The 19,227-nt window shown below is 39.8% G+C and overlaps 1 protein-coding gene across 1 annotated transcript in view; it reads left to right on the forward strand.

The window, feature by feature from the left end:
- Positions 1–510: 510 nt before the first annotated feature.
- Positions 511–19,227, forward strand: part of PPM1E (protein phosphatase, Mg2+/Mn2+ dependent 1E) — a gene marked incomplete at its 3' end in the record, with an annotated part of 66,025 nt that continues 47,308 nt past the window's right edge. The window contains exon 1 of the mRNA XM_082493289.1: positions 511–971. Within this exon, the coding sequence (XP_082349415.1) occupies positions 580–971 (392 nt within the window). The 5' untranslated portion in view covers positions 511–579. The remainder of the gene's footprint in view (positions 972–19,227) is intronic.

Below are 19,227 nucleotides of genomic sequence, written 5' to 3' on the forward strand. Positions count from 1 at the left end.
GCCAGGTGAGGCCGGGCCGCCCCCGGCCCCGGCCCCGCTTACCCTGCGGCCCCGTCCTGGCAGCGAGCGGCAGCCCGCGGGAGGCGACGCCGGCGCCGGAAACGATGAGCGCAGGGAAATCCTGAGGCAAAGATTAGGTAATCGGGAACGTGCTCTCAGGTTTCCTTCAGGGTTCCTGTGAGGAACCTACGCGTCTGGCCGCCTTCGCATGACTCATCACAACGGCGCGGCTCTCGGCGCTCCCGCCCTTCCACCTGCCTTCCCCCCACGGCCCCTCGCCGACCCGCTCGGCCTCTCTCCCTCCCGCCTTCCTCTTCCCGCCGCCTCCGGCCCGGCCTCCCCCCCAGCCCGCCGGCCCGGACCCCCTCAGTCCCCCCTCAGGACCCGCCCGCGCTCCCGCCGCTCAGGCGCCCGCGCCCGCTCCCCTCCTCCCGCGGCGTGCGCGCCCCCGCGGGTCCGGCTCGGGAGCGCGCGCGCAAGGCTGGGCAGGCAGGCGGGCGGGAGGCGGCGGCGGCGGGCAGGGAGCTCTCTGCGGGCGCAGTGCTGATCCGCCGGCGGGGCGGCCGGGAATGCGAAGCAATGGCCGCGGGCGGCTCGGGCAGCAGCAGCGGCGGCGGCAGCGCGGAGGAGAAGAGCTACCGCCGCTTCCTCGAGCTGTTCTTGGGCGAGTTCCGCGGGCCCTTCGGGGCAGAGCCGGAGCCGGAGCCGGCGCCGGCTCCCCCCCCAGCTGCCGACGCCGCGGCCGCCGCTGACGAGGACCCCGGGGCAGAGGGAGAAGCGGGAACGACCGCCGAGGCAGAGGAGGGCGAGGGCGACGGCGAGACCGGCGACGCCGGCGACCCTCAGCCGCCCGCCCCGCCGCCGCCTCCCCCGCCGCTGCCCCCGCTGCCCCGGCCGCTCTCGGAGTACATCACGGAGGAGGAGGTGGAGGGCGAGTGCCTGGACCTCTGCCTGCAGCAGCTCTACAAGTAGTGAGTGCCGGGCTGAGGGGAGCCTCCCGCCGCGCTGAGGGGAGGCGGGGGGCGGCAGGCCGTGGGGCTGAGGGGAGTCCCCCCCCGGTGTGGGGCTGAGGGGAGTCCCCCCCCGGTGTGGGGCTGAGGGGAGTCCCCTCCCGGTGTGGGGCTGAGGGGAGACCCCCCCGGTGTGGGGCTGAGGGGAGTCCCCCCCGGTGTGGGGCTGAGGGGAGTCCCCCCCGGTGTGGGGCTGAGGGGAGTCCGTCCGTCCCCCCTCCCCCTATGGCGGGCCAGGTTGTGGGGCTGAGGGGATCCCTCCTGTGTGTGTGGAGTCTCCAGTGTGGGGCTGAGGGGACTCCCCACACAGGGAGCTGTGTGGGCAGAGCGAGGGGCGGCAGAGGAGCCCCCCCATGCTGCGGGGTGAGGGCAGGTTGTGAGGCTGAGGGAGACCGTCCGGCGCTGGGGAGGCCAGGGCAGGGTGGTTGGGAGGAGGAAGGTCCCCCAGGCAAGGAGTTAAATACTTGGGTGGTGGTGAGCTGCTAGGGATCAAAGTGTCCTGCTCTGTCCTGTTCCTAAAAGGCACCTCTGCTCTCGGCCTTCCCTCTTGCCGGGACAGGGAACGAAGAGGCGAAGGGAATAGGCAAGGGAGAGCCATCCATCTGGAGAACAGCTTGCTTGGGGAGGGAGAGCGGTGGGGGAAATGTCTCACGCTCTGGTGCCAAAGCAAGAGGGGGTTTTGCCTGTGGTTGATTGTACTGAGGCTTGAAATTGAAATGTTCCCTGCGTGAGGGTTTGTAAATGGGGAAACCTCTGCCAAGAAAGAAGGGGGCAGAACAAGGGGCAAGGAAAGAGAGGCAGTCTGCCCCCTTCCTCCCCTTCCAAAAAAAACCAAACCCCACATCGAGAAAACCACACCATGTATTTATGGACCGGGGAGAAAAGCGGAATAGAAAGCCTTGAGAGAAAGCTATCCATAATCATGGGGCTCTTTCTACCATCAGCTGGGGAAAGCCAGCTATACTCTGCTCTGTACGGAGGCAGTTTCCAGATCTGTGCTTTCTAAAGGCTGGTGCATAAAGAGGGAACAGATGGGATCTATTCCCAGTGTGAAAAGTCTGTGGACTGAAACCTAAAGATCAGTTACCAGTGCCTTGTATTGTGCTCAGCTTTGGCTTTGAAGGCTTGAAATAGAAATGGTTGTTAGTGGTGTTTCTTTAGGAACCTTTTTCAACTGATGCCACAGGAGGAGACAAATGAACCTGTGAAAATATGCACAGCACACCGGGGAGCTTTCTGCCACTGAGCTGATAATTGTAATGAGAGGTGTTACTCAGTCGCAAAAATAAATAAATAAAGAACAGGGTTTTACAACTGTACGGTCTGTTTCTATTCAATTCTCATCTGTCCTCCACGTTTGTGGACGATAGGGACAACACAATAATAGCTGCAGAGGACAAAGCTCTCCTATTCACACACGCTCACCCTGCCACCTTTGGAAATTCTTTCTCTGGAATACAGCAGCACATTCATAGGATGTGGTAGAGAGGAGAGAGGCAAGTCCCTTCTACGTATTTAGAAAGTGGTTTGTTTCTTTAAAACAGACTTGTGAAATCAAAAGTCAGATTAGTGTAAATAAAGTTTTAGACATAGAGCAGATTATTTTAAAGTATTATTTAAAGTATATTTATGAAATTATTTTTGAACTTGAATTCCTCCCCCACCCCCTTCTCGCTCTGCATGTTCCCCATACCTCAGGACAGGCAGACTTAGTCTCCCCGGTTTCTGACACCCATGTTAATGGATGAAATTATTAAGGGGGGGGGAGGGGAATATATTTTGAGAGGATTCTTTATATAGGGATAGCTCTTGCCAGGTTGTGGTTGGGTTTGTGTTTTGTTTTGTTGTTGGTTTTTTTTTTTCTCAGCCTTTATATAAATCTTTTGATGGCTGCTGAATGAAGCATCTCTTTGGCTTTGTTTATGGTGAAATCAGTGCAGACTTCCTTTTATAGGCACCTACATTATGAAGCAAAAAGCAATATCTACCTCAAAATTAAGGGAGCAGAGGATCATGTTGTAAGAATTGTTTTCCAAAGGCAAATTTTGTCAATGTATAGAAAATGCATTTTCAAATAGTAAATTAGTATCTTTTAACTGAAGATTGATAGTCATTGCTTTATATCTGTCTAGCTAGGATAACTGCAAAATGTAATTCTTTAAAACATTTTAAAATATTGTAAGCCAAATCTAACAACTTTAATACAGAGAGCTAAGCTGAAATAGCTTTTTCGTGAGTGATGGTGGAATCTGAGGTAAGTGCAAGTGTACAAAACTGTTCTTCAGGTAAAGTATTGTATTTTTAGTACACTCTACAGTCATCAGAGAAACTTCAGACTATCACAAGATTATAAAACAGGCAAAAGTAGAATGTTTGCCCCTTTACAGCTAAAGGTTTGACTGGTCAGATGATTCCAGAGATGTGAAAATTCATGCATATGAGTAGAGCTGCTTTTGTGCCAAATGGTTATGACAGTGTTAAAATGAAAAAAAAAAAAAACAAACAAACATGAAAAGTCATGTGAAGGGGAATATTCTATTGGTATGTTGTTAGCAAGAAAGACTATATAGTGAAGTCATGTTTTCTGTAACTGTAACTATATATTAGTCAAATGACTGGTTTGCATTATATGTAGCATGAGGATAAAGCCCATTACTGTGAAAGATCCAACAGCTGTTTTTCAGCTATTTTAAGCACACAGCTTTAGTTCTTTTTGAGGAAAGTAAGACCATCTCAGAAATGAGAACATATTGCCAATCAAGAAAAAATGTATTAGTTTTCTGCCACTGTGTAGATCAGTATCAAAGAGTTCCTATTTATGAGATTTTCCTGCTATTTTCCAAAAGACTCATATTCCCCTTTGAGATTTCCAGTTCCTGGTTTCCTTCTAGAGACAGCATATGCTTGGAAAATTAGATTAATGTAATCTTTACATCTGTCTAAATGCCACAAAATGTGTACTGTGTGCTTTCTTAGTGATCCTCAACAGAATGAAACTGATCAATAGGAGGTATGTCAGATGAAGAAAATAATCAAAAAAGAATAATATTTGAGGAATTGCACTGAAACATTGGCTGATAGCTTGAAAGTTAATTTTGTGATTATCCTCTATAACATCTTATTTAAGAGAAAGCTCTGTAATTTGTTTCTAATTGTGACTAAGGACAGTCTGTTAAATATGAGACCCCATTGCTTGCTTCCACTGGTTCAGGAGTAGACCTCATTTCTGACTTTAAAGGAAGAAGTTACTAACTTGATGTAACAAAGTTATATATCACACTTGGTTCTTTTCCTCTTCCTACTGATACTTTTATTAAATCTATTGTATTTAAAAAGCTGATTCTTGACAAGATATCTGAAAAAACTGATCAACAAGGATTTGTTTGCTAAGAGAGGAGAGGGCCAGCCTGAGTTAAGTAGTTCACCCTTAGAAGTTGTGCCACTAGGAAGAACAAATTTATCTTGCTATTGCATTTTTTTCCTGTACAAATGAAATAATTTGAAAAATTCAGTTGTATATTATTCTTGCTTTTCTTTTCTTTTCTTTCTTTTTTTTTTCCCCAAGTTTTGATGGAAATAGATATAGTTGGTATCATTTGTAGGTTCAGGTTTACTTTCAGTGATTTTGGTGGTACAATATTTTGCTTTAAAGTATTCCTTTAGAAACATCTTTAGCAAGCTTAGAAAGTAGGCCTGTTTCTCTAGTGTTAAGATTTGCAAAATATGGTAAGTAAAATAAAAGTAAAATTTACTGTTATGCCATCTTAAGTGCTTAATTAAGGTGCTGATGACAAAATGATTGAGGACTGCAAAAATCTTGCTCTGACTTGGAACATGAAAAGAAAAACTTTTAAGCACTGCCCTTTTAAATGTCTTTACAGGATACTGTGCAACATTCACAGAATATCATAGATCCTAAGTTTAAGATTAAAAAATGCAATATTTGAAGTGATTTTTTTTTTTAAATTAAGCCTTTCTTTGTTTTAAAGAGAGAAAATATTTTTGTTCAGGTTTATGTATTTCCCACAGTCTTGCTATGGAAAATTAAGAAAGGCAATGTAGGCTCAACCTTTTAACACTGGAATTATGTAAAATGCAGACAGTAAATAAGAATGGAGTTTTTGCCCCTCAACTGGCAGTTTTAAGCAAGAGGAAGAACTTTCTGTGGTAGTTTTACACAAGCAGAAATCTTTTTTTATAAAGTAAGCTCTTAACTGAAAACAATGTTCTGTCTGCTGTCTCCGCCACTGATGAGTGAAGAGACTTTAAAAAGCAGATGTACATGTTTTTAACTTGCTTTCTTAACCCCTGTCATATGAAAGCTGGAATTGTTGTCACTATCTGTAAGTTGAAATTCATATATTATGCTAGACTGCCTTTCTTATCATATTAAACAGGCTGTGATGTTTTACTCTTTTATCATTTGTCTTTTATCACCTATTCTGTTGATTTCAATCTCAAAGCCCTTTTAGGAAATATAATTAACTACTTGCCATCTCCAATATTAATCACAAGGACCAACAAAATTAAATACCATCTTTTTTAAGATGGTACTTATTTCATCTTCTTTTGTGAGGTTTTACAATGGAAATGATGATAATGTTGGCATGTGCTTACAATAAATGATTGGAGTAGATATTGGTTGCACCTGTTTGGGGAATTTTCTAATGGTTAATGAGGAGGTTTGACAGAAACCATTAAATTTCCCGCCCCCATCTCTGTTGATGATTTGGTTCTGCACTTTGGCTTGTTCCTGGGTAACAGCATGACAGTGTTATGGCTGAGGGAGGGGAGGGGAAGGGAGGCGAGGCAGGTTGTAGCTGTGTTAACATCTTACTGGAGCCCCCTCCAAGATTAGGAATCTCTTCCTGAGGGTAGTTGTTGAGCTGGCTCCTGCCAGCTGTGTGCTACAGAGCGAGCAACAGTGGCTGGGAGTCCCAGGGACTCAGCAGTGAGCACCGAGCTCTGGCGCTAAGGTGTAGAGCCGTGTGGGTATGGCTGCTGATGCCGACATCCTCAGACCCAAGGGATGTCAGTCCTAGAAATCCTGGTGTCTCTCTCTCAAGAAATTCTAAATCATCCGATAGAAGCGTATGCAGAAAGTTGAGAGAACTTCAGGATTGCTATTAATGCCTTATTACTCTTTAAAAGACTCTACTGTGAAATCCAACCCATATATTGGATGATGGTGATGTCGTGGCATGCAGAGACGGGCACATTTCATACACTTTAGACTGGAAATTGTTATAATCTATGAATAGGTAGTATTTAATGATAACAACTTACAAAACACAACCAATGGTTTGCAAAGTGAGAGATTCTTTACATTGCTTAAGGCAACCCACACATTTAAAAATACTGAATCAAATCAGATATTTTGATACTCTTTAAAAAAAGGAGTATCAGCTAAAATTAGTATCAGCTATTTAGATTGCAGATTTACATTTTCTAATGGTTAACATATATGGTGACGTTTCGAAACTTACTAATTTATGATTAAAAGGATGCTGAGGTTTTCAAGTGCAATCGTGACTGTGCTTGGAAGTTGCTTTATATAGCATTAAAAAAATTAATTCTCAGTGAACAGATTATGGGAATACATTCATTCCAGTGCTTTTATTTCAATGAATGTTGCTAGTAGTACAACAAATTAAAGGGAATTAATTTTGTTAGGAGCTTTTCACACAGAGAATTTTTTTGACCCAAGAGCAATTTGCATAGATTCTACTACTCTTAGTGAAGATCTTTGCTTTTGAATACGAATTGATTGAAGAATTAGACCTGTGCTAATACCTTCTTTTTTTGGACCTTATATAACTGCTGTTGAAACTAGATTGGGTTATCAAGAAAGAATGTATATATGAATCCATGTAATAAATTTTATTTATAATATGTTACTTTTCATTTATACTCAAAACCCCTTGCCTAACTAAAATCTTACTGGCCGTCTTGTGAAACTGCATTTGACACTCTTTTGGATGTGATGACCATGTTAGGCTTCATTCCTTTAGAGTTTTAGTGATTCTTTTTTGCACAAACCACTCTGCCTAGAATATTTTTGTCCTTAAAATTTCTCATTGTGATTACCTTCAACAATGGCAGAGTATTTATCCACCTGTACTTTGAAGAAATGATGGTCTACTTAGTTGTGGTTCTTTCCATAGAAGATTTAAAAAAATTATTTTTCCTGATGTTAAGATTAAACTTCTAGTTTGCTTTACAGTATCTTAGTAGAAGTTTCAGTGCCTTGGCTGCTCTGTCACTGGTGTACGCACTCATTAATTTTTTGTTGTCTTGCTAAATTGCTTACATGATCACATTAAAAGCGAAAGCAACAGGGCATGTAGTACACAGATAATGAGAGTACTATTTATTCCTATATTTGATGTCACTCTGAAATAATCTCTGGCTGTTCTGCAGCATTTGCTTTCTTCACGTTGCTTTGTGCGTACTGTTTTTTGGTTTGTTTTCTCCTAGGAAGTATTCTCACTGACTAGGAAAGAAATGTGAAAAATGAGATTAAATGGAGTTAACAGTTTAAAACATTAGATGTTCTTTGAACCATGCCGCAAGACTGTCTTATGCAATGCCATTGTGATTACGTAATGCAAATGGTTATAAAAATACGTGTGTCCTGGACAATATGTGTCCATGACGTGTTGGTAACCTGTGACATGCTACTAAACTGTAAATGGTCATTGCTGCATATTATAGTGTAGGACCTCATCTTTGGTTTAGCTGAAATCAACCACTAAACAAATAGTCTAGATTTTTGTTGTTATAACATATTAGTGATTAGATAAAATGAATGCAGATTCTGGACTTGTTTTACAGAAACATTTCTGCTGTGCCTTTGTACTTCATTAGGGAGAAACAATATTACCCACCTTTAATAAGACATTCTCTAAAGAAGTAATCATCAGAGTTAAGTTATAAATTAGAACTTTAAGGGAAATAGCTGCCCTTGGGTACTTCAATAATTAATACAGAAGTTAAACGAATTAACTAGATTGCAGGATTACCTCAGTTTATATTTATATTGGATGGAAAACAGCTAAAGGCAACTAGTGATTCAGTAACTGAACCAACATTTTAAGCTGTAGTACTGTTCACCAGTTCTGAACTCTGCATGCAATCAGTTGAAAAGTTTGGTATTTTTTGATGGTAGAGCAGGATTAAAAATTTGACTACTAAACTTTGATCATTGGAAAATGTGCTTAGATGCAGACAAGTCTGAATTGGGCACCATTTGCACTTTCTTGTAGCTGTAATTACAATAAAAGGAATATTTGATTAATTGGGTAAAATCGTGGGTAGCTCCTCAAAGTTAATTTTCTCAGAGGATATGATTTTGAAGCTATTTTTGCTGGCCTTTTGTGATCCAGTAAAGTCTGTTAAATCTGCTAAATTGTACCTAATGTTTTTTTCAAGTTTAGTTTCTTTTCCTCTTCATTTACAATAAGAATTTGAGTACTTTCGTTTGATAATATGATTTTTTTTTTATAGACTCTGTAATTCCATCATGATGTAACTAAAAATAGAAGCAGTGTATAAAAATAGGGCTTGGCATTTTAACTTCCTGGCACTGTCTCTAGGGCTGTTCCTTTCACCTCAGGCTACGACCTTCTTACTGAGGTTCAAAAATCTGAAATGAATGTGGTAAGTTATTCCTTGTTAGTGTTACAAACACTGTACTCTACACATTATACTAATTAGCTTCTAGAATGATTCTCTTACTTTCGGTCTGGTCCGAACTTGAAGTTATGGAAGGGTGAACCCCCCACTTACTAGTTGAGAATTCAGCAAACGGTTATGTGGGGTTTTTTTTCTGTTTCTCAACAGAGAAGATATTAGGTAACTAAAATTTGTTTTCCCACGTATACTAGTTCTGCATGCCATGAGCTTTTGCTCAATTAGACATTGCTTGATTATTTTTTTTAAATTATATGGTAGTGCTGATAAAGCTCATAATAATATTTTTTTAATAAGGGATTTGGTTTATTAGTTTATAATAGATCACCTGAAAATCAGGGGAAACATTCGGTTCCTCTTGAAATCTATGGGTCTAGTTGAGGACACAATGGTAAACTATCAAAAATTCCTACTTGCATAAAAAGTAGGAATTTAAATTAATAAATTAATATTAAACTAATCATTCACACTTACTTATACGGAATGATATATATTTTAAACTAAAACTTTTACCAGGTTTTCTTATAAGCGGTGTCATTCTGTTCAAGTCATCTAATCATTGAGGCAAATATGATTGAATGCCTGTATTATATATAAAGGTACCTATCATATAAGAGTTCATGCTTTCAGCCGTCTTATTACCATTTTCTTGAAAGCTGTGTAAAAACCGATGTGTTAGGTAACGGGAAGTCAGAAGCTCAATATTTCTAGAAATTAGGAGGAACACTATTGTTTGGGGGACAGATATGCTTTCTCCTTGCAGAACTTGGGTGCGTTGGGTTGTTCTTAGTTCTGCATTCTCACTGGAGTGTACTCCACAGAGAATAAGGGATGTATCTGTTACAAAATTAATTTAATCTCTCTTCTTCTTGGCACTCCAGAAATGTTATGCCAAATTTTAGAAGAAAATGAATTGGTCCTAACGTTAACATTCAAATGTGAATTGTTGGTGAAAGTACCCCAGATAGAAATGAGCATTGATATAAATACTGTGCTGAACTACTAAGGTTAGTCTCTGTTAAGTTCAAATGAAGATCTGTTATAATAGTTAACAGAGATCTTGGATTTTTACAGAACATTTTAAAATTTTGACATGTGGAAGTGATTTCTAAGTGGAGCTTGTACAATTCCTCTGTGACGGCAAATAGTACTACTAGTAGTTTTAATGTGCCCCAAAAAGATGAAGTTTGAGCTATATTCGTGTCTTAGAAGTCTAAAGAGAAAGTGAGATATATTATTCATTTATGATACTTGATAGATCAGGAGAGAGAAGGAACTCCCTCCTTACCAAATACTGCACATCCTTTAAAAATAATTAAAAAAAAAAAAGTGAGCTCTTTTCTCTGGCCTTTAAAATTTTACCTCAATGGTTGGAACTGTGTAAAATCCATGAAAAGAATTGTGTTATTGTCTTCCATGTAGATGGAGGGTTAGAGTTATCATTGCGTAACACTTGTGCAATTCCCATTGAAATAAGGGGAGAAAAGAAGATGCAGTTTCCAAGAGCCTGGCCAGGGATGTATGCCCAGGCCACTTGGTTGGAGAGGAGAACCGAACCTATATTAAGTAATCTGATCCTCTTCCCCAGTGCATTGTTCATTTGAGAATGAATTTTAAATGGTTTAAACTTTCCTCATTGGTGTTAACCTTTTTCAGTTTGACTGATTATGAGTGACCCAAATGATCATATAGAATACTTAAAATCTTGCTAATTACATTGTATACTAATTTTAGAAAAACATTTTTGGATATTAGATACTTTTGGCTTAGTACCTCATAAAACTGAGTTGGTGCAATTCACATTCACTTTGTTTTTATAAGTGCTGATGCTGTTCATGACATACAATACAGTAATTTTTTAAAAAATGAGACAAGCCACAAAGTTCTAAATCTAGCTCTGGGGATTAAAGAAAAAATAGTTTCTCCTACAAAATTACTAAATATCCTGGGCTGAATCCCCAGCAGTGTGGTCAGCAGGTTGAGGGAGGGGATTCTACCCCTCTATTCTGCTCTGGTGAGACCCCCCTGCAGTGCTGCATCCAGCTCTGGGGCTCTCAGCACAGGAGAGACATGGACCTGGTGGAGCGGGGCCAGAGGACGCCCCAGAGACACTGGGAGATCTGGAGCCCGTCCGCTGGGCGGACAGGCTGGGAGAGTTGGGGGTGTTCAGCCTGGAGAAGAGAAGGCTGTGGGGAGACCTCAGAGCCCCTTCCAGTCCCTAAAAGGGGGCCCACAGGAAAGATGGGGACAAACGTTATAGCAGGGCCTGTTACGATAGGATGAGGGGGAATGGCTTCAAACTGGAAGAGGACAGATGTAGATTAGATATCAGGAAGAAATTCTTTACTCTGAGGGTGGTAAAACACGGGCCCAGGTTGCCCAGAGCGGTGGTGGCTGCCCCATCCCTGGAAACATTCACAGTGAGGTTGGATGGGGCTCTGAGCAGCCTGATCAAGGTGAAGGTGTCCCTGCTTATTGCAGGGGGGTTGGACTAGATGGCCTTTAAAGGTTCCTTCCAGCCCAAACTATTCTATGATCCTAAAATATTTTCCCCCAAAAAATCTTACAAGCTCTCCCGATTTCTTAGGAGATGTGAGAAGAATAATTTGTCAACAGGGAGTAAGAACAGGCATTTTTTAATTATCTAGAATAAGTGTATATAGTACAATACAATAAATCTCAAAAACACTTCTTAAATTCATCCTAGCTAGTTGAAAAATTAATGCAGAAAGCAATAAACTGTAAATATATTGATTAAATTTGTTTGTAAAAGGTGTTCTATTTCTATTAATGCAATTCTATACTAAATAGATTTAAACAACAATTAGAAAATATATAATTTATGTATTACAAAATATATAATCTACTTAATAAAAAGCTAGTTTTGCATTAACATATTGATAGCTATTCAGTTTAATTTATTGTCCTCTGAAAACTGAGAAGTAATGCAATTTCTGTTTCCATGCTGTCTGTGCATCTTAACAGGAGTAAAGACAAAGGTTGTAACAGCCCAGGAGATGCTATAATAAGACACCTATGTTTGTGTGTATATATATTTACTTGTTTGTCTGTCTAAGCTTTCTTAAACACTGAATTTTGATCAGTCCCTTTATGAACAAAAATTATCCAGCCAGGCAAAAATTGAAAGTAAGAAGGGAGATACGAGCTGTCTTGCAGTCTCATCCTCTGTATTATGGAGCGGAGCAAAATATTAAATCTGGAAGTAACACCTTGTGTGGGGGGTTATTTTGCCATCCGAAAGACAGATAACAAAAACATCTGTTGAGGAAGTACAGAAAGAAAAAGGAAAGCGTTTTGAGGAAGTCTGCTTTATATTTGTAAAGATATGAAAAGCAGCTAATCAGGTAGCATGAAATAATAAAACAGAAAGAGGAAGAAAGAATTAAATAATATCACAACCAGAGTGACCCATCCATGTTCCTTCCATTCAGTTCTTAGAGAATCATTGTCAGTCTGTGAAATGGGTCTGCAAAATAGAGAATCTCATCAAAGTTTTCTTGTAATCCCTGTTTTATTGTGGCAGATTTCCTAAACTGAAAGTTGGTTGTACGTTACTGTGTCTGTACTTGTTTTGAAATCGTTGCAAGATATTAGGGGCTACACTGTGACTTTAACTTTTAAGTTAGAGAAAGATCTGGTACTTTCTTATGCTCTTGCTTCCATGTGGGTTTGCTATTAATAACTTGTTACCAGTTACAGATGCTTTTCAGGGAGCTGTTTTAGGCTTCACTGAAAGTTTTTTTGGAAAGCCTGGTAAAGTAATCCAAATGTCTCCTGTTAGTGGTAAAAAAGGGATGACACCGACACTGTTCTACTTTGCCTGTGGCCATCTAGCAGATACAAAGGAAAATATTCAGAGGTGTTAAATCAGGAAAAACTTATTTTTAAAGGGCTGCTTCTATGTGGGAGTAAAACCTCAAATTTCTATAGGTTGGGGGGAAAAAAAAATTAGGTTTGTTAAAATCAACAAGCAAATAATAGTATAAGATCATATGGCATTTTAAAGACTATGTGCCAGCAGAATGTTTTCCTCATTTTCCAGTATGCTCACTACTGCAAAAAATTAAAAATGCCATATCTTCACATTATTCTGGTAGCCTTATGGTGTATTCTATAATGGGATCTTGTGGGATTTTGCATTGATAGGCATCTGAAAGTTGTGTTAGTACTCATAGTAGAATTAGGATTCAGAGAGATTGCTAGAAAATGATTGCTGCGGAATCGATCTTGTGAAAGTAGTCAAGAAAACTGAACAGAGCAAATTGGTGAGAGATTTTACTAGAAGCAGTACCATAGAATTGTAGCTAGCCAAAGGGTCTGTCTAGACTCTTGAAATACACGCTACAGGAACTTGTACTTACTTTTCTTAGGTGTTCGTTTTTGGTGACAAAACAATGTTATCCACTGGAGCAGTAGGGAATACGAGTTGCTAGTCGCACTTAGAGCAAGGTTAAGTGACATGATAAAAATGATTCCAGTGAGAAGTCTAAAATAGCTACCCTTGAAGTAATACTAGTAGCAACAGTAAACATGGAAAGTTACAGGAAAATGCCAAGTTAGACAATGTGCATGGAGGTTAATTTGCATTTTCTGCATGTCAAGAGCTTCCAAGTCATGTCAAAGGAAGTTTGGGCTAAATAAAAAGGCACTGGATGTGACCCTCAAAAAATTGCTAATTCTAAATCCAAGGATAAACTAACACATCCTGTAGTTTCATAAATCCTTGTGTTTCAGAACTGTGTTAATTAATTTACTGTATATTTATTCTTCTTTTTGAGGAAGATGATTTGTTTTACTTTTCTGTTTTATGCCTTTCAGATTTTTTTTGTGAGTAAGCATGTGGGGTCTTCTAGACTGCTCTTGAGATTTATTTTTTTTTCTTCTGCGATACCCAAATTCTTTCCTTTAAACATTTACGCTGACATTGATGGGTATTTTGAAGCTTCAAGAATTCCTCCAAGTCTAAGAAAACTACTTCTCATCACTCAGACCCTGAAAAATAGTTCTTTGGGGAGATAGGGGATAGAATCTGTAACAGAGGAAATCTAAGGGGTTGTTTTCCAACATACATAGAAGCCATAATGAAAATAATTAATAAAAAAAAACATGTGAGAGTGATTATACCATCTGAAACATCAGATCAGCTAAAACACTATTAAAAGGAATCGCTAGCATGCTCGCTCCTTTAAGTCGGTTACCTGCTAACTTCAGACCTGATGGGCTGTGTTTAAACATCCCAGTGAAATGTTGATTGAACCTAATGACCTAATCAGTCCCTGGACAGCTGAAGTCGATGCAAACTAAAGGACTGATGCCCCTTCTCCCTCTCCAAGGTGAAAACCTGTATATTCTATTTGATTCCTTGGTGAAAACTGCACCTTTTTTTCTGAACCATATTCCCTTATTTATTCAATAATCTAATTGTCAAAAGTAGCTATAGTGCACCCGCTTTAATGTTATTACTATGGATTTACAGAATTGTAACCTTTCTTACATTTCACCATCCTCTTTTATCAGTGTTGAATATTTCTTCCATGACAAAGAAAGTCTGGCAAGGTAAATAGATGGTCCAAATTGTTTTATTCAACCGCTGTTTCTGTGTTTAAACCAGTTATAGATGCTTTTATACTTTGAGGAGCAATTTGAAAAGATAAATCTATCATTCTCTATCAGTTCCTCCTCATGTTATTTTACTCTCCTGTAAACGGGAAATAAGAATTTATCATAGTCTAGAAGTCTCATAAAAACCAGAAGTACATTGACATAGCAAGCTACCCAAGAAACTGGTGTTAATGAACTTTGGTTGCTGCTTGTTAGAGATTGGGAGGAGGACAGTGTACTTACTTTGAAAGGTCAAAGACTGCAACTAATCTACTGATTCCAGACTCAAAAATACATCAATTTGGATGGAATTGGTAATTATTAGATTTGTTCTTTATTGTGAGTTCTGGTACTCTGCTTGCTGCTAGCAGAATTTGAGTATGGAGTGGTATGTTGACTTAATATCAAAATAAGGCATTTGCAGCTGTATTAAGTATATTTGTAACTCCCCAAATTCCACGTTCCAGCCTATGTGCTTGGATATCCTGTAAAAGAAAGCATTTCACAAGTATTCTTTTGCTCCAGAGATCCCTCTGTTTTTACCACCTCCTGGAAAAAAGACGTTTACACGTCTGTTGCATGAATACAGTTAATTGTGTGAGTATGATGCTACTCTGTGTATTTGCTTGCAAAGGTTAATTATTCATCTGTTATAATTGTAATCAGAGAAAAACAAAAATATACGCATGAAAAGGGAATATATTTTTAAAACAGACTGGCAGCTAGATATATCGCTGATTAATTTTACTGTAACTTTTACTGTTGCGTTCTGTGCATAGTTATAAAACCATTACAGTACTATCCCTGAAAACAGTAGAGACTACCACTGCTAGTATGAGTAGAAAATACAAGCTGCTAGTCTCACTTAGTGCCAGGGTAAGTGACACGATAAAGAAATTTTACAGTGAGGTGTCTAAAATTGCTGCCCTTATCGTAACACTGGTGGGAACAACAAACTGGGGAAGTTTCCGGAAAAATGGCAACATAGACAAAGCACTTTAGGAAGTGTTACCCTTGATATCATGCTTGAAATTATCTTTCAGATTATTTTATCTCTGCAAACTATTGGCCAAGCTGTGGTATTCAATAAAAAAATAAAGCACGCAAATACACAGCCCAGATACCTGTCTATGACAGCTTTTACCTATACCCAAGAAAGTAAACAAGCTTGTCCATGCTCACCAGTAAGATCAACTTAGTTTTCTTAGTTAAAAATAACATGCTTCTAAGTGTACTAAAAATTATAAAATCAGTTACTTGATATGTTAGTGTGTATATGTAAGTTCTTGTGCTGATTTGGTTTGCACTGAATTAAGCATGCAAGAAAATTCTGACAAAGGATAAAATTTTCCTATAGATCATATTTCAGAGAATGCCATATGAATGTAAATAAGCTTTACATGCTCTAAGTTGATTTATACCGCTGGAGCATAAAAGAGGGAGTGAAGAGTCGGAGGTGATGTCTCAGTCAGGAGTTAGGCCTTAACACCTGCAGGGAATAGGCTTCTCTCCATAAAGTATATGAGGCACCTTACTGAATGCCTGTTTATATAAAAAATAGCTATATAGTGATAATAACGTAGTTAAAATCTGGCTTGACTACATATGACTCTAAACCCATTTCCAGTTTTTACTGTGCTCTTAAACTTTGCCAGATTTGCTGCTGTGATAACACTCTGAGCTGTCGTCTCCCTCTTCCTGAAAAATATCTGAACTTGAAGAAACAAATCTGGATGATATATAATCCTAAATAGCTACATTGAATGCAAATTCTTCCTATCGGTTATCCCCCTATTCGTATGAATAAGTTTTATTGAAGCCCTATTGATCACAGTTAAGGGTCGAAATTAGAAATTGACTTTGATTAGCTCAAGGCAAATTAATCTGAAGGCGCTGCAGTAGGTTGTACTCGTTTTCCGTTAGTGAACTTGACAATCAGGCTCAGTTAGAATCCACAAGTGCAGCAGGAAGACTGTATCCCAATATCGTAATGTGACAGCTACCAAGGGAATTACTTTCTGAAGCAGAAGAAGGGAAACTGGAAGCATTGAGGGGGTGGATGCAGACAGATATGACAGGATTCTAAGAACCTGGGATTCCTGACGGCGCAGGCCTTCAGAGACCACCCACTGAGCTTTGGCAGGTAATAATCTAGGAAATTATAATACACTTATTTTAAATGAATCTGTTGAGATGTTTGATCTGAGATCTTCATTACATGTACAGGAATGCTTTTGCAGCTAGAGCGGTGTTATTTTACCAAATTCTGTTGAAGACAAAGAGAGATTTTGGAATGGATTTTGTAATGATGTAGCATCCAGTGAGGTGAGTAAATGTATGGCCAGATTCTACAGAAGCTAGCATCATGATAGTCCTATAAAAGAAGAAAGTTCAGTCAACTTAGGTCTGCTTTTACTGAATGGTACTGGCGTGTATCCTCGTGCTCGGCATGTGTGTGCCTGTGTGGGTAATTATATTGTAAAAATTTGGCATGGAGAAGAATCATTCCGATTAAAGATCTAAGATTTAATCCCCCCCAGCTGTAATGTTTCTACAGCAACTTCCTTCAACAGAGTAACTCTGTGCAAATGATGGAAATTTCTGTCTGTAAACATTTAAAATAAGGTGTTTGCATTGTTGTGCATAGCCTCATTCCTTTGTCACACAGCCACCAGACAGATTTTCGTCTTACAGCTAACCAGATTAAGCATTCTGGCTAGATCTCTGTACACTATTACAAAAGCATTCCATCTTCTCCCTCTCCCAGCCCCATCAAGCCCGATCGGTTATTTTCAATCTGGAATATAAAGCAGTAGGTATGTAATTGGGGAAAGACACGGAATATATTTATTGGTGGCAAGGGAGTTCAGCCTCTAGTGAGGCACATGGCAGTGTGAGTAACGAGGTTCATAGTGTAAGATTTAGTAACGTGGTAAAGGAATTCCTGTCAGAGTGTGGCTCTGATAGGACTTATCAAAGAGTACATGCTACTTATCTATCTTTGGCAGAGAACTCTAACTCCGTTTAACTGTCAGCGCATCTCTAATCCTTCCAAGTCTGGAATTGTTGATAGAGTGCCAAATATCTTGGATTATGTATTGTCAGAAAGAGTAAGATCTGTGATTGTAATATCAAACAAAGTAAACATAGCTATTTAACGAAATAATGCTGAACTTTTAATATGGCATAACATAAGCCCAGATATGTTTGTTTTTCATTTGGTAGCATGAGCCATTTCAGTATCGTATTGGAGATAAGATAGAGAGATAAAGACTTTTGGGATTACAGCTACCTGTCTACAGATAGATAGCACAGACAAAATTACCTTATTTTTGTACAATGGAAATCTTAACATACACACTGTTGAAATGTTCTGGTCAATTAGCACCTTTGTGGCATTATGAATGTGGTATTAAAGTACATTGGAGATGAGACAATGGCATAGCATTCAGCAATGAAAAAATAACGTCAAATAGGACAAAACAGCCTAGTCCTGAATGGTGTAATCAGCAAGTAAGCTATTTTAATTCTAACTCTCCATAAATCAACATCTATCTGCTTGCTATTTTATCTTTAAAAGCATACACACGCAGAGATGTGCGAATAAATATATTTCATAAACATAAATAGATTTTAATTTAGGACTGATAGAGGCTGTTGTTTCTCCCTTATAACTGAAGTCCTGTGTTAAATCTCAGAATAGTTTCTGCCAACTGCGGTACCAGGGGCTAGCTCAGGGCTTCTTTCAGTTCCTGGTTGGTGTTCCTGTGCCCCCTTCCACAGCCAGTGCTCATCTAGAATTGCATACTGCTGGCAGTTGCACTGGTGATTTATGTGGTAGTGACAGTCGCATGAGAAGAACCAGACCAATGCCACCAATTCGTGTCATCTCAGTGCCTTGCCAAATGAGTAGGTGCTCATCGCTTTTGGCCCTCTTGATACAGCTGCCATGAACTTTTGACATTCTTACTATCAAGGCTGCAGCACCTTATACCCTTACCTGTCTGTTAACAAGAACGTTTAAAGCAGGTGAATAATTCTTGCCCCCTACCCAAAACGAAAACAACCCTCTTGACATTTTTTTTCTTCACCCATAATGAAGCCCATGGGCAAATAGCTCCTACAAGCCTACATTTTTCTTCATTTCCTTTTCAACTCAAGGGTAATAACAGTTAAATCTAGTAAAATAAATGTTGACTGATGGAGTTTATTCCTCATGCCAAGCTAATGAGGCATCATAAATATATTTTTGAATGTGTAAATCCATTGGGGGTAATTGCTACAGTTGGATAAAAGAAACAGTGTCTTCTTGATTCACTTGTCTTGGAGTCAGGAACTAGCTGAGTGAGTCGCTGTTGATTCAGATTTTTTTCAACCTGCAATGGTGCAAATAGATTCTTTTTTAAAATTCTCCAGAGAAGAAACGTGACAAAGCAAGCCTGTCTGGTTTTTGAGTTTATCCCCGGAGATGCAATAAAACAGCGGAATCGGATCCAGAATTTCAAGAAGTAAAATAAATTAACATTTCCATTTATCTTCTGCTGACATACTTTGTTTACAGGATCTTGGCTGAGAGTACTTTTGTAGCTCCTCGGTGTCCTCGTTTCATGTACCCATGTTTGCCATAGAACTGGTTTCTGTTCTAAAGAAAAGGATTACCTGTGTTTGTTATACTGTATATTGATAGGAAAACAGTGATCTTGATCTATGCATGATGTGCAAGTCTGCAGTTAGTGGTTAGAAGATGTCTGCCAGTGGTTAGAAATGCTTGCCATAATACAGGGAACGACAAAGGCAATTGGTAGGCTCGAATTCCTTTCACCATGTGGGCTGCTCATTTGCATCTTACCTAGATACTTCCTCATTAGTCTGAGAAATGCAGGTCAAAGAACGCAGTCAAAAT

The sequence above is a fragment of the Vanellus vanellus genome (assembly GCF_965231255.1).
Source record: "Vanellus vanellus genome assembly, chromosome: 19".
Lineage (NCBI taxonomy): Eukaryota > Metazoa > Chordata > Aves > Charadriiformes > Charadriidae > Vanellus > Vanellus vanellus.